At 40.8% G+C, this 19,753-nt stretch overlaps 2 protein-coding genes across 5 annotated transcripts in view; both read right to left on the minus strand.

Annotated features, from left to right (window-relative positions):
• Positions 1-19,753, minus strand: part of LOC142383930 (phosphatidylinositol phosphatase PTPRQ-like) — a 46,409-nt gene that overhangs the window by 9,281 nt on the left and 17,375 nt on the right. For 2 of the 4 annotated variants that reach the window (XM_075469785.1, XM_075469784.1), the window contains exons 24-47: positions 19,434-19,662; positions 19,184-19,312; positions 18,949-19,095; positions 18,347-18,507; positions 16,272-17,061; positions 15,980-16,159; positions 15,736-15,843; positions 15,184-15,465; positions 14,797-15,078; positions 9,432-9,752; positions 9,067-9,342; positions 8,806-8,957; positions 8,410-8,551; positions 4,715-4,990; positions 4,198-4,566; positions 3,140-3,249; positions 2,758-2,944; positions 2,433-2,671; positions 2,174-2,243; positions 1,623-1,781; positions 1,132-1,423; positions 950-1,023; positions 723-822; positions 455-583 (exon numbers count right to left, since the gene is read on the minus strand). In XM_075469785.1, coding sequence (XP_075325900.1) covers positions 455-583; positions 723-822; positions 950-1,023; positions 1,132-1,423; positions 1,623-1,781; positions 2,174-2,243; positions 2,433-2,671; positions 2,758-2,944; positions 3,140-3,249; positions 4,198-4,566; positions 4,715-4,990; positions 8,410-8,551; positions 8,806-8,957; positions 9,067-9,342; positions 9,432-9,752; positions 14,797-15,078; positions 15,184-15,465; positions 15,736-15,843; positions 15,980-16,159; positions 16,272-17,061; positions 18,347-18,507; positions 18,949-19,095; positions 19,184-19,312; positions 19,434-19,662 — 5,204 coding nt within the window. The remainder of the gene's footprint in view (positions 1-454; positions 584-722; positions 823-949; positions 1,024-1,131; positions 1,424-1,622; positions 1,782-2,173; positions 2,244-2,432; positions 2,672-2,757; positions 2,945-3,139; positions 3,250-4,197; positions 4,567-4,714; positions 4,991-8,409; positions 8,552-8,805; positions 8,958-9,066; positions 9,343-9,431; positions 9,753-14,796; positions 15,079-15,183; positions 15,466-15,735; positions 15,844-15,979; positions 16,160-16,271; positions 17,062-18,346; positions 18,508-18,948; positions 19,096-19,183; positions 19,313-19,433; positions 19,663-19,753) is intronic. The other 2 variants (XM_075469787.1, XM_075469786.1) reach the window with 2 other exon arrangements.
• Positions 9,711-14,382, minus strand: LOC142383932 (phosphatidylinositol phosphatase PTPRQ-like). Its single transcript, XM_075469788.1, has 5 exons — positions 14,238-14,382; positions 13,983-14,137; positions 13,717-13,862; positions 11,415-11,592; positions 9,711-10,406 (listed from the first exon to the last, which is right to left on the minus strand). Exons 3-5 carry the CDS (start codon positions 13,798-13,800, stop codon positions 10,288-10,290), a joined length of 381 nt encoding a protein of 126 aa, XP_075325903.1. The 5' UTR covers positions 13,801-13,862; positions 13,983-14,137; positions 14,238-14,382; the 3' UTR covers positions 9,711-10,287.

Raw genomic sequence — 19,753 nt, forward strand, 5'->3', positions numbered from 1 at the left:
GACAGCGCTATATACACTACAAGTAAAACTATACCTTATTTAGTTTCTCCATAAATCCATAATTGTAGCTTTTCAAAAGATACTTAAAACTTAAAAGTCAGATGCTAAATTTGTAGCAGAGGGGATGGTTAGAAACAATTGTTAGAACAACTTGTCTGTTCTGCAGAGATATTTAGACAAATTACAAAGCCATAAAAGGTGACTTCGTGTCTTGTTGCTGCTCCTTCTATTTTTTGCACAAACTATACAAGAAAATTTAGTGCTGACAGGAGCGTGCACCAAGTTGGCTGCAACAAAGAGATTTTTGGCTTGTTGACACAGATTTTAATCTTCTCTGGAGGAGCTAAATCAAGCCTGTAGTCATGTAGTGCACACAACTCTCCAGCTGCCAAAATGCGTTATGTGTTATATTTAACAAAGCGATTCTTTTGGTTAAAAGCTAACACTGACTTACCGATTGAGCTTTTCTTGTTTCAGCTCCATATCTGCTACAGCAATCAGCTGATCCAGCTTGCACTTTGTCTCTATGATCTCTGCCTCTCTGGGTGAGTAAGTCCCACCCTCCTTCTTACGCTGATGGACCCTGACAACAACAGTCAATACATTTACTGGTTATTATCCATGAATTAAAATTTCAAAAAAGGAAACAGATTTAGCTTGTCATGTTCTGAACATTTCAGTTAAAATGTAGAAATATGAATCAGTGCCTGCTGTCATCTTACTTGACTGAGCCGCAGATGATGATGATGAGTAACACAGCCAAGAAGAATGACAGCAGAACACCCAAGATGATCTGCTCTTCTCGAGTCAACAGCCCGTCCACTGCCGAAGAGGAGAGAGATGGAATAAACAACATTTGATTTAATTAAACAAAAAAGGCCTTACTATGTGGCACCTATAATCCAATATTTGAAGTTGAGTTATGCAGGTTCTTCCCTAGTGGGCATACCTGTCGTTCTAATATGCTCTGAGTATTCAGAGTCTGTGTATTGGCCATTAATGTTAGTGGCTCTGAACTTGAACCTGTTAACATAAAACAACAACTCAACTTCACCATCATAATCTTAAAAACAATGCTTCAGTGTTTTTTAAAAAGTTTTGCATTCTTCAGAATGTTTCCTGTGCGCTCACACATAGACAGTGTTAGGCTTCAGAGCCCCATTGCAGAAATGATCCGTGGTGTTCTCCTCCATACAGCCATCGTTCTCTCCGATCATGTAGGTCTCTGCTGTGCTGTGGTTGCGCCTCACCAGCGGTGGGCTGTCTCCAGACACACCATGACCACCAGTGATGCGTGCATTCATATTTGCTGTCTCATTCCTCAGTAAACATGGTGGGTTAGGGAAGCCCATGTCCGTCAGATAAGGAGCAGGACGGTGAAAAAATGCACGCCTCCAGTTTGTCACATTCTCAATGTCCCTCACTGTGACGGGATGGAAAATTAGATATTACAAAAGAACAGAGACATACTTATGTTGACATTTAACCCTTTAGCTACTGCTTACATTTTTGTTGGCCTTTTGGGAGCTCATGCACTGTAAAACATGATTCTTACAAAGGCTAAAACATAAAAGGAGCCCAAATCATAAGCAAATTAGTCTAAAAAGCGATGGGTGTCATACCCCCTGACTCAGCCACGATGACCTGAATTTTTGCAATTGGTCCGTTGTCGTCACTATAGAAACAGGCAGGCATGTGGATGGTGATACTCCTGTGGGTTACCATGGCAACCCCTCCATGACCAAGCACTGCCTGGGGTCTTTGGGTTGGCTTGGATGGGGCTGGAACACATGCACACAGAGGCGTAAACACACTAAGGGGCACACACACAAACCGTTTTCAGGTGTATTGATAGTGTGCGAATATATATTTTTTGGTGTATTAGGGAAGTTTCTTGACTGCTGGGATAGGCTCCAGCCCCCCCGCGACCCAACCGACAGATTAAGTGGGTATAGAAAATAGAGGGATGGATGGGAAGTTTCTTTCCACACAATTAAGGCACACCTATTGATAAAATGCTGTGTTACATTTGTTGTGTCAGAACAGATCTGCATGCAGAGCGAATTTTCTGTGCAGCTGCAATTCTGTATCATACGTTTGCTGCACTGCTGCAACAAGAAAAAAAGAAACACTGCAGAGCCTTGCAGAGAAGTGACGAGAGAGGGGGTTGTACCTTTGATCCCTGTAGTTATCTGGACATGCGGACTGAGTGGGCTTCTACCCGCCCTGTTCATTGCTGAAATCTACAAACAGACAAACACAAGAAATCAGGGAGAAGAGTAGACAGAGAGAGAAAAACACAGAGAGAAAATGAATGAAGCACTGATGAAAACTTTTACAAAGCTAAGTTCCAGCAAGCTTGGAGGCCTAAAGGGTATGATGGTTTGGTTGTTATGGTTTGGTTTTGTCTATTATGCATGTGCCTTTCTTACCTGTATATTGTAGGTGTGCCCTCCTTTAAGGCCTTCTATTACAGCAACCAGCATGTTTTGTTCTCCATGTGTGATATTAACGCTGATGTTTTTGACCAGCTGATTCTTCTCATACACATACACAAGGTAGGCAGTGATGTTTCCATTGGGCTCTTCTGGGGGATGGAAGCTCACCCTCACAGAGTTCACTCTCTCTGGGATAACTGAGACAGTCACATTCTTTGGAGGGTCTTTTGGCTCTGAGGAAATAAATAGTTTGATACAAAAGTAAAGAAATAAGGGGGTGGGGATCAGTTGGTATAGGCATTACAAAATGTAAACTTACCCTCCTCCAGGGTCTGAAAGTCCATAGGTCCAATGGCCTTCCCATCCCAGCCAGCATGTTCTAAAGAACCAGTGAAGGCAGTGACAGTCACACTGTAATGCGTGAAAGCTGTCAAATTTGTGACTACAACAGTCATCAACTCTCCTGGGGCGCGAACTATTGAAATGTTCACACCTGGACCATCCACCTGAGATAAAAAACGAGTTAAAAAAAACTGTTAATTTCATATTGGATGCTGTTATCCTGCTCTGAAGATGCTACTGCTATTTTAAGAGCATGACCAATGTAACACCACACTGATCTGTCCTATCAACATGTAACGCATTTACAGTTAACTGGTGGCATCTTTATATTTGTGACAAATGAGGCTCCATGAAGGGACCTGCACAAGATAGGAAGTCGGTCCTGAGAGAACAGTTGGAGCCTCCCACGCAATGCGAAAGCTTGTGGAGGTGGGGGTCACTTTTAAGTCACGGGGAGGAACATCGGGGTCTGAGGAGAGGAGATGAGCAAAAGACGGACTATCAACTGAAATGCAGCAAAAATCAAGTCTGGCAGACACATTAATCCCACAAGATGAAACAAAATCAGACAAACGAAGGCAATCTATTCCTACAGATACTGAATTACCACACTAAAGACCTCCTTGCATGCATAAGCACTATCAGGAGAGGTCAGTTATTACATTTTGCCAGTATATATTAGATAGTAATGTGATTATGCTAATGAGAGATATGATAGTGTGAATGTGTCAGCTATTAGAAAGACATTTGGTCGAATATTTCAAGGCTTTAAATGCTCCATTAAGGCATCTTCAAAAGTATTAACTTAAATTTGGCTGTAATTCCACCAGTATGTTATTAGCTGAGATCAAATTGATATAACCCTCTTTGGATACCTGATGCATGCTTTTACAGTCACTTCCATACAGTAGATGCTGTCATAAAGTATTTTAAACACATTTTCTTATGGTTTGTTTAGTCCGATGGTGAATTTTGCACCAGCATCATTACTTTTACTTAGCTGTGTAATACTGCAAAGCTGAGTCAGCATCAGGATGATAATTCAAAGTTGAATAACAACAATAATAATATATGTACTGCTACTAAACGGACAGCAGCGAGTGAGGACTGTATACGCTTGAGGTTATGGCTCTGCAGGATTATTACTTTATTACTCAAAATTAAGTAATTGCTATTATGAACCAACACCTAAAAGCTTACGGATATGGCTTGATTAAACAAGGCAAGGAGGCAAGGTGAAGCTGCTGACCAGGTTAGTGTTTGCTCAGTTTTCTAATGAAACATCACACGAGTAGTGTGTAATCTGCCAAGTATAGAAACAAATTACCGACTCATTTGTCAAATACGAGGCCCTAATTAACTGCCCACTCTCCTCTAGAAATACAAAAAGGTAATTTCATCAGTATGATGTTCCTACTTCCAGCCAGGGTGCGTGCATAATTCCAGTCTGTATATTCTCCAACTCCAGCGCTGGTCACAGCAGCCACTCTGAAGCGGTAGTATCTGTATTTAGCCAGAGACTGGAGAGTGATGCTGTTTTCCTCAGCGCCATCTGAGGCATTTACTGACACTGTGAAATTGCCAGCCACACAGTCTGACACCACATCAACCTCTGAGATTGGCTCAGCAGCAGTAGTAATGTTTGGTTCACAGACAGTTGAAAGCAGCTGTGCTACGATGCGGTACTCTTTCAGCATCCCTGGAATGGAGTGTGGGGGAGCCCACTGAAGCGTCACATTGCTAGGGGTGACTTGAGAGATGGTGACCAAGCGAGGGGCAGCTGGAACTGTTAAGAGACAATGAGGATTTAATCAAGCATTTGATCACTATCAAAATACAAACTTTGTGCAGCCACAGGGAGGTGCTTCAATTAGATGATCAGCGAAGCATGCATATGCAAAATACTTAATACACTTCTAAAAAAATCCAACTACCTGATTCAGAAAGGGTGAAAGCTGTGCAGTTTTCTCTGTCTCCTGGTCCTGCAGAGTTGACTGCAGCTACAACGAGGGAGTACTTCTGGTCCGGTGAAAGCCCTGTCAAGGTGTACTCTGGTGTGTGGGCCTTGTGTGTGTAAGTCTGCAGGCCTGCCTCCACTACAACCTCGTAATAAACGATCTGTCCATTAGGGCTGGCGGGAATATCCCAAGATAGCTGAATTGAATCCCAACTCACTCCTGAGCAAGACAGGTTTCCCACAGCATCAGACGCTGCAGACAGGGTGAGAGGTGACACAGAAACATTGTTAGGAAGACTACCCAATATCAATATCAACAATTTGTTAAGTTTGATAATTTATAGGCACCTTCTATTTATTTTTCAGTAGCATAGTAAAGAAGCTATAACAACCCAAAGGAATTATACTGTTTGTTTTTTTTTACATAAAGATGTCATTGTGTAAAATACTTAGCCTACATAAACTGAAATAATATGGTTTATGTTGTACAATTCTTTTAACATTTAATCTAATTTGCTGATTCAAAGTTTTCATTACAAGCACAGAAACTGACTGCCTCGTTCCATTTATCTCATATAATAATAATAAATTTATTTATATAGCACCTTTCATACATAAAATGTAGCCCAAAGTGTTTTACAAATAAGATCAATATACAAAGTAAATAAAGTAAAACAACCACAAGAACAACAAAATAGAGCACAATAGAACATGTCACTAGAATCCATAAAAATAGTAGAAGGCGGGGATGTATAGATGTGTTTTTAGCTGCTTTTTAAAGTTTGTAATATCTGTTGACTGACGAATGTGCACTGGTAGAGAGTTTCAGATTTTTGGTGCATAAAAACAGAAAGCAGCTTCACCCATATTTTTATATTTCATCCTAGGAACACTTAATAAAGTAGCACATGATGATCTTAGAGCTCGATTTGGAACATATTCTGTGAGTAGTTCTGAAATGTTCGGAGGTGCTAATCTATTCAGAGATTTAAAAACCAGTAAGAGAATCTTAAAATCTATTCTAAAAGACACAGGGAGCCAGTGTAGTGAAGCTAGAACAGGTGAGATGTGTTCTCTCTTTTTAGTGCGGGTTAGGATTCTAGCAGCAGCATTCTGAACAAGCTGTAATCTGTCAGTAGTAGATTTTGGGAGCCCAGTAAATAGCGCATTACAGTAGTCAAGTCGTGAGAAAACAAAAGCATGGATCAGTTTCTCAGCATCCTTCTGTTTGAGAAATGGTCTAACCCGTGTAATATTTCGTAAGTGATAGAATGCTGTTCTTGTAACATTTCCAATGTGAGGTTTAAAAGTTAATTTGGAGTCTAGAATTACACCCAGATTTCTGATTTCATCCTTCACTTGTATAGACAAATTTCCAAGTTGGTTCATTCATCCAGTTAGTGATGCTGTTCAAGTAGGATGTTAGTTTGTCTAGAGCACTTGTATCATTTTGCTCAACAGAGATATAGAGTTGCGTGTCATCTGCATAGCTATGATAACTGACTCCATGTTTTTTAACAATGTGTCCTAATGGTAGCATATAAAGAGAGAACAGTAGAGGACCCAGTACTGAACCTTGAGGGACACCATAATTTATATCATAAACATTGGATCTATGCTCGGCCAGACTAATAAAGAACTTTCTGCCTCTAAGATACGATTTGAACCACTGTAGGACTGTTCCCGAAAGGCCTACCCAATTTTCAAGTTTATCTATAAGAATGTCGAGGTCTACCATATCAAAAGCTGCACTGAGATCTAAGAGAAGGAGGACAGATACCTGGTTTCTATCCGCATTAACTCTGAGATCATTTACTATTCTGACCAGAGCTGTTTCAGTGCTGTGACCTGATCTGAAACCTGATTGGAATTTATCAAACACCTCATTATTTTTTTTAAATTCATTTACTTGTAGCCTGATAAACCAGCCTAAATGGATTGGATGTCTAATTTAGTCTGGCACCGATCAATGGATACAACGGAACATTGTTGATGAGCACAACCCGTTGTCTTTCAAACCGCGTCTGTGCCTATAGGCCAACGCTCTGACCAATCAGCGCAACTGACTGTGACGTAGTAAGCGCGACAGAAAGCTTTGGTGGGAGGGGACTCTTCCAAAACTGATGCCAAGCACAGATTCTATAGGACAGATACGCCACTCACGGTGCATTTCCGGTTTCCAACGAGGCGATTTTGGTTGCAGTTCCACCCTCTTTCCACGTGGGGCGCCCAATTTTGGAGACCAGAATGAATGGAGTCCTATGGAGCTATACGCCCTTTCGTGCCCTTATCTCAAGATATAATTTTTTCTCTAGTAATTCGAATGTTGTTTTCGAAAGAGGGTGTTTAGAAAATACCCATGGCTGAGTTTTAGATTTTTAGAGCCACTCATTTGCTTAAAAAAAGGATTTGAAGTGTATATGACGTCATACATAGCTGGTCGACCAGCTGTCATTAGCACAATGCTAGCGCGTTGTGGACAACAAGAAGCCAACCAGTAAGAAATCAAAGGGATATATGTACTCGTTCAGTTGATTTTTTACTTGAAACCCATGTTGAGCTCTCAGAAACTACATTCAAATCTGAGCGCTCTTGAGGAGACTTAGGTGAAACTGACCATTTGTAGCATCTAGCTCCATTGGGCCCCATTCATTCTGGTCTCCACCGACGCTCCCAGTGGAATTCTGGTGGAACTGCAGCCAAAAAGCCGGTACAATGGGGCTTAATAGAGAGTGGCAAGGCTGTTCGTTATAATGGCTGTGTGCCAAGGCTGAATCAAACGAGCACTGTTCCATTGCCGCCGCCATCTTTCTTGTTGTGCTTTCGCTTGTCTATGTTCGCTTCCACTGCCCAACGTCGCACTGCTCTGTCGTCACTCCCTCAGAACCCTCTGGCCCGCCCGCGTTGATTCAAAACACATCTCTGCGTTGTGATTGGTTTAGTTGCCATCTGCCAGATTCAGGGCAGTATTTTCAAAATGACAAGTGGATCGAGGCCAGACCCAACCGCAGGCAAAACATTTTGCCGTCCAGCAGTTGGCGCTGGTTTTCCAGGCTAATTTACTTGTGCAAACACAACTTTTCTAGGATTTTACTAAGGAATGGTAAATTTGAGATGGGTCTGAAATTATTTAAAACTGATGTGTCAAGGTTGTGTTTTTTCAGTAAGGGTTTAACTACAGCAACCTTGAGGGCATCTGGTACATCGTCTATCTCGTCTATCTAAAATCATTGGTGATAGAGGTCATTGGCACCTTTCCAGTCAGCAGGCATGTACACTCGTGGAGTTGGATATCATTGGCTTACTTGTCTTTATCACCTTGACACACATTTGCTTCATGCTGCTTAGTTGGTTATTATTTGCTTCTCGTTTGGCAAAAAACATATCATGAGCAGCTGCATCACTTACTGCCATTTTTGACCAATCAGCTGACTAGTCAGAGCAGACGGGGCGTTTTGGGTCTTAAAGATACAGGGACTGAAAGGGAGAATTTCAGACAGAGTGTGACAAAAGATGCTGTAGTGCCTTTTGAACCATATGAAAAAATATTCATTTTTTCTCTACAGTTAAAGTATAGACCCCAAAATAACATAACTTGAACCCTGAACTGTGGGCAGAAACCTGAATCTGTGTTACTGCATGTCATGTATGAGTGTGTAGCGTGAGCTTTACCTGACTCGTTTGTTGTGAAGGTCACAGGGCTGCTGTACTGATTCCCATGTCCCACTCTGGTGTAACTGTGGACGCTGATCTCATAAGAGCTATGAGGCCTGAAGCCTGACAGATACTCAGTGGTTGATGAACTAGAGGAATTCTAAATTTGTTCAAACACAAAACCAAATACAAAATACATAAAAGATTAAATCATCCAATCTTGACTTCTAGAGAAGATAATATCTGTGTATCAACACACGTATGTGCACGTGCATTTAAGTGTGACAATATTGCTGAGTGGTAACTGGGGTGTGAAATTAGCCACCGCTTGTGTGTACTCATACTGAGTGGTTCTGTGGAGTGTGTGTCTTATTGCAACTGTGAAGCAGCTTTAGTGTGTGAAATTAACGGTACCCGATGTGTGACGGTGTGTGTGATGAGGTCTCGGATCCAGAATCCGTACTTTATCACCACTCCGTTGGGCTCCAGAGGAGGCTCCCAGCTCAGCCACACAGAGACTGCTGTCTGATTGTATATAGTCAGATTATGGGGAGGGGACATGGGACCTGAAATGAAAAAAAAAAGTCAGGGAGATTGAGAAGAATTCATTTCTAAGTGATAAAGTACTCTCATATTCGGACCATAAAGAAATTTTAATCTTGCTCGCAAACTAACCGCCTTCATCAGTGTGCAGCTGCAGCAGCAGATGAGGTCCAGCGCCTTTACGTGTTGTAGCTATAATGGTAAGATTGTAAGCTGTGTACGGGAGTAGGTCAGTGAGGATGACCGAGGTGTTGGGCGTCTGCGTTGTGTCGGAGCCACCTGGACCAGACAGAGTGAGGGTGTACTCAGTTATCTCCCCATTAGCCTCCAGAGGGCGTTGCCAGACCACAGCGATAGAGGATGAAGATATGTTCCTGGTAGTCACCAGCAACGGTGGAGAACTAGGAACTAAACAGAGACACGCCCACACAAGTGTTAAGGTTACGATACATGTATAATTGCTATACCTCAGTGAAAGATTGTGCCTTTAAACTCACTGTCATCGTCTGTCCTCAGGTACATTGTGCTGGTTTGGTTGTAGGCAGGGCCAGCACCAGTTGCTGGGGTAACAGTCAGAATGTAAGGAAAATACTTCCTGAGTCTAGTGAAAAGGAAGACATTGTCGGATGTGGTATGTTTGATAGTCTTGTTGACTGCAGAAGTCCCTTGGCTGGTCATGTTTGGGAAGATGCCAGCCTCTTGTAAGGTGAGCAGGTAGTAGGGACGACCGTTTGGTTCCGTGGGTGGATCCCAGCTCACGATGATGGCAGTGGAGCTGAAGATCTGAGCCGTCAAATTTGAGACGGGGTCACTTGGCACTGAGGGAGGAACCAAAAATAAATGTGTCACTATTATCAACCATTACTGACAGGACTGGGTAAACTGTAAGCCTTGATGTGTGAGCCCACTATAAGGTGAGCCTTTTAAAGCATCAGTCACTTTTAAACACTGACAGTTCAGGGAAAATAAACAGAGAAAAATACTTATTATCATCAATATCTGCAATGGTCATTGTTATTGTCAGCAATGGTGTAATCAACAAAATGAACAACAGCATATAATGTAGACAAATATTAAATTATATCATGAGTATGGAAAAAAAACAGCAAAACAGAACTGTGAACAGTCACATTACCACATAAAATCAACAGACAAATGTGAAATGCACAGAGATACTTAGGAAATTTTGAATATTGAAAGTATGGGACTGTAAGAGAGAAAGATGAAAAGAAATACTCATCCTGTCCTTCTCAGCCCATCTGGAAATGCTGCACATCATACAGAATAGAAAAAAGTGGAGACAGCGGGGAAAGGGGGAATCAAACTTGAGAAATCCACAACATAAATGACTGGCTATAGAGGGCCAGGTGTGTGTGGGGTCTGAGCCCAGGGGAGTGAGCCCCTGCTGGGCTCGGCTGTGCGGGAGAGACAAGGTGCCCTGGAGGTCCGGTGCTTGGCTGATAGTGGAGCAGCTAGAGCACAGGCAGAGATACAGGGTCAGTATGAGCAGTAATCATTCAGAGACTGAGAATATGTCACAAGCAAAATGATACCAAGAACATAGAAATGGCAGTGAACTTGTGCTGTCAAATGATTAATCGTTTGCAAGCGACAATTTTTACATTTTTATCAAAATTATTCGCATGACTCTTTGTAGTTAATCGCAATTAATAATAAATTAATCACAAGTTTAACTTATTTTAAAATCTGTTTAAATGCCAACTAAATACATTTTTTATGCACATGTGCTCAGTATAATTGTACTTTAACTAGCTGAGCTGTCCCTTTTAAGAAGGTTGGAGTCAAGCGGTTAAAATCATAATTGCGATTAATCTTGATTAATTGTTTTGACAGCACTACTATGTAAAAATATAGACTGTATGCGACAAAGCTTGTGGTGGCTGTCTACACCATTTTTTCCAAAATCACATAAAAACCTAGAGATCAGCTTTAACCCTTATCTTTAATAAGCACAACGAGAAGTACAACTAAATAATACATGCATATCTGCAAATTTCAACTGCCACTGCAACACTGCCACAGTAGTACGAAGTAGCATGAACCTTTTCAAAGCTTGTCAGGATTAGTTTTTTTGTGAGTAATCAAATTGTAAGTGGTCCTTTGGTCTGTTTCAGTTTTTCTCTGCGTTTCTTTCTTAATCTCTCACAATTTTCATCATGCAGGAATTGGCTGTCTCTAAAGCTCAATATCAGCCCACCTTTTATTCAGACGGACAGTTATCTCCTGTCACTGATAGGCTGGAAGCTATTTTTTCAATCGCAGAGTTTTTATGTCATTTTATTTCAAGGTAAGAGGAGATTTGAAAAAAGTGTGCAGACTTGCCCTCCAGTAAGACTCTGTAGGATTATATCTACTTTTTATCAACAATTATGTGTTGTATTTAACACCTATGTGGATACTTTTACTTGATCTTATTTTGTTGATATATGAATGCTGGTGTTTTTGTGTGTCTGACTGACCGTCCTCGGGCAAGAGCAGTGTTAATGTCTTGGACTGGACCCCTCCGTCACCCTGTATAGTGCTGGAAGTCATCCACAAAGTGTAGTCATTGCCCCCAATCAGTTGAGCCAGAGTGTAGACAAAAGGTGAATCAGGTAAGGCGTGAGGGGTAAGGGGTAAGTCTGAAACAGGAACTCTCTGTGGAGAAAAAGTTTTTGGGTTATTTTTACACAGGCAGATGGGTGAGAAACGAAAGAAAAATCTAATTCTTTACATGAGGAGTAAAGTGTTTGTTCACCACAAACCATATGGATGTACCTGGAATTGGTTGGAAGTAGACCCTAAACCATGACTGCGTCTACATGAGCACTAGAATGTTGGTTATGAGGGAATTCTTTCGAGTATTCAGGTTGATTCTGTTTTTTTCAGTTTGTGTGTTTGATATGTGAAAACCTTATATTGGTCCAATGGAAACCAGGATGTCTACAGATAAAGACTATTGGGGCTGACTGAATGGCTGATGAGAAATTAGACACAGCTGTTCATACATAATCTAAATGATTTAAATGATCACAAATACAGGATTATGAATAATAAAGTTTGTCATATTCCATGTTAACACCATGAAGAATCAGAAATGAAACAGTTATATGTACTTAATGTGTCATATTGTAAAATTGAGGTAAAAAAAATATTATTATTATTATTTTTTTTTCACTTTAGGAGGATTTCTAAATGAGTGTCCCCCCTTTTTTGGCTGCCATGATTGAAAGGGTTGAATTCTGTAAATGTTGAGAAAAGATGCTTCAGCTCTTTCTTTTGAATCCTTTAGCATAAGATACACTGAACCGTCTACTCTGAAAAGTAAGGAAACAATGTTTAATAGATCTTGTATAAGTTTGTGGTGGAAAATGCTTTCTGCCAGCGGTTCAAAGAAACTCAACAAATGGATAAAGAAGGCTGGCTCTGTGCCGGGATACGGCTCTGGAGTCACCTCACTGTGATGAAGAATGCTGCACATAGTGGGGTTACATGGTACAAAGGATCGGATAATTGGCTAAATTACAATAAGAATGAGTTGAGCATGGGTATTTATCCTTGGAGACATGGCGGCGAATGAATCAAATCAAACTCAGGCATTCGAGAAAATGGTGAATGAAGAGCAAGATGAAGGTACGTCCCTCTACATTTTGTTTGTGATGAGCTGCTTATTGCACAAACGCGATGCACAATTCTCCATCGCGTTGTTTGTTTCTTTCTGACGGCAACAACAATTGTAATATCGTCTCTTCCGACTTCCGATTCACGACCACGGGAAAAAATCTCGAGCATGCGCAGAACGCAAAGTCTAATTCACCATGTGCTTCACCCGTCTGCAAACAGGTTTAATTTGACTTTCAACCGAGTTATCTCAGGGTTTTAATCTGATCGCAAGTAATCCGATACAATTTTTTGTCAGGTTAAGGTGTCTACGTGCACTTAATAACTCAATCTTATTGTAATTTAGCCAATTATCCGATCCTTTCAGTGCCATGTAACCCCACTGAATGTAACAAATTATTGAAACAATGGAGTGTGTTTAGTAAGAGGCTTCCTCAGGTCCGCTGTAACACAGATATGGGAGGTAATTCCTGCCAGCAGTAACAACCATACACAATGACAGCTTATGATGATTACTAAAAAAACACAGTGTTACAACATTATAGTTTTTCTTTAATTTAATTAAATTTTTTTCACAATCCCTCACAGTCAAATCAACTTACTGTGCATCTAAAGTAGACCAGGGGGTGAATATGAGAAACCTTTGTAACATTTTCTCAGAGTTGTCCATGTTTATATACCCAGCATGAATTAGAAGAACACACAGGGTGAATACATCGTATCTAAGATATGCCACTTACAGAATTTTGTAATATGACCACAACATATTTGCATCAAAAACATCCACTGACGCATCGTAGACTGAGTTTGAGTTTTCTTACAGCCATTTGAATTCTACATCACACCGATCTTTGATTTTATTATGTTTCCATTGAAGTGCAGCCTTTTTTTCCTTTAGTACAAACAGCTGCCTGATGCAGAAAACGAGTTAATGACTAATGAATAAACCCAACAGGAATGTTGCAGGTCAGACCAAACCAAATCAATTTGGCAAAGGCTGTAAAAATGATTGGAAGAGAGAGGTTGAACAATAGAATAGAATCATCACTATTTTCACTTTCATTTCATAGTTATCTGATCCAATCATGTAAAACATTTAACAGAACAGCTTTAATATGTAACCTGACTGCATATACTAAAAACAGTATATTTGTGCCTCACCTGTGCTGTGACAGTGTTGTTATCACTGTAGTAAATAGTGTAGTGTTCAATAATCCCATTGGGTTCAGTGGGTGGGTACCACATCAAGGTGATAGAGGAAGCAGTCACGTTTACAAGAGTCACATTCTGCGGTGGGTCAGTCGGTTCTAAAAAAGTGGACAGATTCACGATGCAACTTACAAAAACAACATTATAAGAGTTCAATTTTATTTTGTATGCGATGTCAGGCCAACTGTCAAAACCTCTCAAAAATAGTTATCCAATACCTGCTTCAGTGGTGGTGAAGCTGATGTAGATCAGCACTCCTCCATCTCCCAGTCTGGTCCAGCTGGAGACAGAGGCATTGTAGCGACTCTCTGAGTCCACATTAATAACCACAGACGTCTCTGTCACATTCTGCCACAGCTCAGTGGTTTCATTCCTAACAAAGAGCGGAATCATTTAATGCTGAATTACATGTGTGTTTTTATTTTCAAAATTCTTACTTCAAACAGACGACTGAAGAAGCTTTCCAAACTCACCAAACTCGGACAACGTAATAGAGGATGTCTGAATTGGATTGAAGGGGTGGTTCCCATGACAATTCTACCTCATAATCAGACAACTTCCTGGCAAGGAGAATCTGAGGAGGTGTGTCTGGAGCTGAGATGCAGGAGAAAATTTTTCCGGTAACACAGAACTAGGATGCCTTATAAAATCTATATGAACTGAAAACGGAATGGTTAAGAAATATTGTGCAAGTCAGAGACTCTGATGGACCCCAGGAAGATGCCAAGAGATGAACAAAATATTGCTCTGAAAAGAAAAAGGTCTGTTAGTTGTAATAACTGACAATGGGATTTGTGCCTCTCCGTCCTGATAGAAGACACAAGCATCACGTGAGATGGGCAACCTGTGATGTAACGTCATTAGTATGAGCTTAAGACAGAAAGATGTTACTGTGGAGGAAAGGACAGGAGGAAAGTCAGATTTAATCTGATGCCCTTTGAACTTATTATGCAATTGTGATATAAATAAACTGTGTCCTCAAACTGAAAAGAAACCCTCCCCTTTTCTCTTTCCCCCACCCGTTCGTCTCACCATCCTCAAGTGTGGTGATGTTGAGTGGTTCGCTGCTGTAGTTTCCCGACCCAGCTCGAGTGTGGGCTTGAACCATGACGCGGTATTGTGCATACTTCCTCAGATGCGTGATGTGGATAAAGTTGATCGGTGAAGTGAGGTTCAAGTAGTGGGTAGAGTTCCAGAGCTCCAGGCTGTAGTGACTAATGACTCCGTTAGGCAGGAGAGGAGGCTGCCAGGTCACGTTCACCACACTAGGACTGACCGACTCATAGGAGAGGCCATATGGAGGACTGCCTGGAACTGTAGATGGATTAAAGAGCAGAAATGCAGTTGAGACAGTTGATATTCATCATAAGGGCTTTCACATGTGTGTATTTGTGAATGTGGCCACATTCTTTAACACACCATCTTCTCCAGACAGCAGGTATAATGTGTCTGATGTTTGGTTGCCATAGCCATAACGCGTGTATGCCCTCACAGAGACATTGTAATAGGAGAATGGCTTCAGATTGATGAGAGTGACTCTGTTAGAGGTGGTGTTCATCATGGCAGAGTAGGATTCGTTCTCATACAAGACCTCATAGTACTGGATCACCCCATTAGCTTTTTCCGGTTCAGACCAGGTTAGAATGGCATTTGAAGAACTGGTTTCTACCACAGTGAGGTTCTCAGGGGGGGAGTCAGGCTCTGTAAGACGCATGGACAGCAAAATGTCAAGTTTTCAAATGAAACAAGTACAATTAAGCATGAAAACACATAAATACAAATGCTCTATATATGACATTCTGAGAATAAATTCTTGATGGAGCTTAGGTGAAGTGTATTATTGGTGTGACCGTCGATACTCTACACGGGCTCTATATATCACCAATTCCTTTTCTCCCATCAGTGAAAGCCAAATAATTGCTTTAACCTTTGTTTTTCTGCATGTATATATATTCTGCGGTCAGCTCATACCGTCCTCTGAGGTGAAAACAAAAATGTCATCCTCTTCTGACAGGGAGCTCTCTCCTACAGCTGTAGACGCAGCTACACATAGCTTATAGCCAGAGTATTTCTCCAAATCTACACATTACAAGAGAGAAGAAAACATTCAACAAGATACATTTACTCTGGAGACTTTAATATTACATTTTGCAATTGCAATTGCATAAGAAATGTAAACTGGGTTGTATACTTTTGTACTCAGAATAAACTCTACCTGATATCAATATGCTTGTTGTGTTAGTGACCCACTTTAGGGCTTGATTACTTTGTAGTTTAAGACCATAAACAGTGTAATGAGTGATCCGTCCATTGGGATTGAGTGGTGGAACCCAGCTCACCAGTATAGAGGTAGAGCTGATGTTTTGATAGGACACTTCAAGCACAGAGCTGGGGACTAGAAAACAACAGAACAATATATTACTGCTGACAAGGTGAGACTTTTTATATACAGTTTTTCGTTCTGCTTTAAGTTACAAAGTAACTGTAAGTATAACGTGACCACTCACCTTGCTCACTGGTCTTCTCAGTGATATCTGTGGCAGGGCCCTCTCCCACTGTGGTGGAAGCAGTGACCCTGAACTTGTACTCAGTGAAAGGACTCAGATCTGACACCAAGTAAGACAACTCCTCAGATAAAACGTCCACTACCTCCTCCCTCACTGTTACACCTGAGGCATTCATACAGACATATGCACACACAGAATTTACAAGCACCTGTTTTTTTTCTTTTTTTGTTGACAATCCTTGTGAAAGGAAAGCAAAGCCAGAAGAAGCAGTGTTTACAGTTAGTGCTGCCCCACCTGTAGTTCGTGACACTGCTGCACTGCGTGTTGAGAAGTGTCCTGTAACTGAAGCATCATGCGTGGACAAGTGCAGCTGGGCTGTCAATGCAATAGTAGAAGTGTCTGAGGTCACCTCCTCTGTATGTGATTGGTCTGTCAGCCATGTTGGAAGTGTGCCATGTGGCATAGAGGTAACAGAAAAAGCAGAAGTCCTAGAGACTGCATTGTCAGAAGTTTGGGTGTTGCTATAAGATTGTGAGTTATAATCAGGGCTGGGCCTGTCAGTGGCCATTGGGTCAATGGTTGGTTGAGCATCAGTGTTCGCAATGTGATCCGTGACGCTACGTCCTGAGCGTGTGAAGCTGGAAGCAATCATGCCAGCAGGCAGTGTGCGGTCTGCAATGATTGCTGTGAAAGCCGGAGGAGATGTGATCAGACTGAGTTCAGCAGTTCTCTTACGCATCCCAGGACTGTCAGGAGGAAGTGTTTTATCCTCATATAAACCAGTTGTGTTCTGAGGAAAGAAAGAATGGCACTGTTTCTAAATTATTTTGCGTCATCTGTTCTAAATAACAGAGAGGACAGTAGTAGACAGAGTTGGTGGAATAAGTGCTCAGATGATCTGCTATAGGAAAATAATCAGTATAGAGATGCAAAAGATGCATAGAGATGTTAAAAGTCCAGAATGGAAATTCCTACAGAAGTAAAAATACATAAATGCACAACTTAATATCAGCAATGTGATGATAAAAACATTCTTTCATATAGTGTCATCCGATTATTAATACTGATGCATCACAGCTAAGAAGCATGATAATGTTATAGCCGCTCGTGGTTTATCTGTTTATCGGTATATCACATTTCATACTCAGGGACAACAGATAAATCTAACAAGTCTTAAGATGACAAATAGGAGAGGAAAGAAGAAAAAAAGATAAAGGTCTGATACACCAATTTATTTTTAGTTTTCTCATTGACTCTATAATATTGGGAGTGAGATAAAAAAAATGTGTGAGCATTTGTGGGAATCAGTCACAATCAAGTATAGCATTTAAAACAAAAATCTGAAATGTTACCCTGACTACCCTTCTTATTGTAAGAATTGTTCTACATGTCATTAGAAAAAGTTGTTACATTATCCTACGTGCAAAAAGGTAACTTAGAATGTTAAACAAATATAGTGGACTACAAGTAAAATCTCAAGGAGTGCATAAAAAGAAAGTACTCCAGTAAAGGACAATTGTTTCAATCAGTCCTGTCTTGACAACGGACAGCAGACATCTGCTCATGGGTTGCAGATGGTGATATTTTTTAAATAATTCCAATTAAGGTGGATATACAGTATAAGTGGATATAGCACCTGCAAAATGTAGTCATATGCAACTCATTGTTCCTGTTGGTCAAACTTCAGACTTTTTAAAGCGTTTCACCGTTGAAAAATGTTTAATTTTGTTTAAATGTGTTGATCCTTCAGGCTATAGTTGTCTTTGTAATATTAAATCATGCTGACAAATAGAATGACAGAGCTTTCCATTATTTTGACAGCTCCCCTTATTTTGTGACAGGATTGTGCATGTGTCTATCAGAGCTATAAGCTTTATTTTTTCAAAATTTACACACAAATCAAGTAAACAGGATCATTTATCCTTGATATGTCTGTTAAGTTTATTTCACGATTGACAGTTCAGTTCAACCCAACATTTTCAACAAGACTGAGCGAATTTTTAACAATGCTGAGCTGTGACACAAGTAATCATGTTGGTTATATAAAGCTGTAGCGACAGTAACATCAGCCTTACCTCTGCAATGAGCGAGATGTCCTGCAGCAGGGTGTTGTCCACCAGGACGTGCAGTCTGTACTGGATTATGGGACCATTGCGCTGGGCTGGGCTTCTCCAGCTCACACGAATTGAAACCGAATCCTCAGCTATGGCCATAAGGTTTTGCACTGCACTGGGTGCTAGTCACATAAACAGAGTTACACACAAAAACACTCAGACTCCAAACACAATTTTAGGATGATTTACATGTGGTGTTGAGCTTGTTTATAGCCCTATTAAATTTAAATTTAAATCACTTCAGTTCAGTTCACTTCAAGATACAGCCCAATTCAAGCCAATTACAATCCATTTTATTGTAATACAGTCATAATCCGGTCAATTCCAGTTCAATAAATTCCCAAATAGTCCAATTCACACGAAGCCAATTACAAAAAAAAATTGTCTAGATCACTTCTGTTCAATCCAGTCTCCTGTCCTGAGCATGCACCAGGCGATGGTGGAAAGAAAAAAAACTCATTTTTAGCAGGAAGAAACATCTCGCACTAGTCCTAAAAGTATTGTTGGAGATTTGTTCAAATGCAAATAGATCTAGTAGAACTTTACATTATTAATGTGCTCACCTTCAGCAGGTGTAATAATGACATCCTCTGCAGCTGGACCCACTTCTCCTGAAGCTTTTGCTCGGACAGCTATTCTATACCTTGTGTAGGGTGTTAAACCAGCAAAAGCAAAGCGGGTGTCCAAAGTGCTGTTTTCATACAAAAATCCTGGAAAAAAAGAAAAAGAGAAACAATTGTATGAATTATTTGTTCTAAAGAATGCTTTGGCGTGTCCTATAGTATTAATATCAATAACCTGTAGGTCCGTAAAGGTAGATCATGTAGGTGAACCTTCCAGTGGTGATGCTCGGAGGACTCCAAGACACAGAAATTGATCTGGATGTCATATTCAGCATAAAGAGGTTTTGCGGTGGATCTTCTGGAGCTGTCATGCACAAACATATATGTATAGAGATGCTCTAAATGTTGATAACCTATGAATACACAAACAGAACCAAAAAAACTGCACATAAATATAAAAGCTTTTTCCTTTTTTTCCCCCACACCTGATTCCGGCATGCGAACCATAGTGGAGGCTATCTGTCCCTCTCCATCCGAGGTGAAGGCAGACACCTCAAATAGATAGGCAGTGTACGGTCGCAGCTGATCAACTCCTACTGATATGGGCACGCTCCAAGAGGCTGCAGGGGGCACAGCAGATAGGGTGATGGGTGGGGACGATGCTGTTATCTCCAAGGGGCTGAGAGTTGCACGTGATAGGATATCAGCTGCATCCTGGACACATAAAATCATATGACATAAATTGTGGAAACCTTTACAGGACCACCTTTTAATGAGTACTCATTATCCTGACAGAAACACAGCA

The sequence above is a fragment of the Odontesthes bonariensis genome, chromosome 7, assembly GCF_027942865.1.
Source record: "Odontesthes bonariensis isolate fOdoBon6 chromosome 7, fOdoBon6.hap1, whole genome shotgun sequence".
NCBI lineage: Eukaryota > Metazoa > Chordata > Actinopteri > Atheriniformes > Atherinopsidae > Odontesthes > Odontesthes bonariensis.

Coding starts and splice junctions, on each gene's coding strand:
- LOC142383932 (XM_075469788.1), bottom strand. CDS start 13,800: ATGTGGTACCCACCCACTGAACCCAATGGGATTATTGAACACTACACT. Junction 11,593..13,716: donor ACAACACTGTCACAGCACAG/GTGAGGCACAAA, acceptor TTTTCTCCACAG/AGAGTTCCTGTTTCAGACTT. Junction 10,407..11,414: donor ACTGCTCTTGCCCGAGGACG/GTCAGTCAGACA, acceptor CCTGTGCTCTAG/CTGCTCCACTATCAGCCAAG.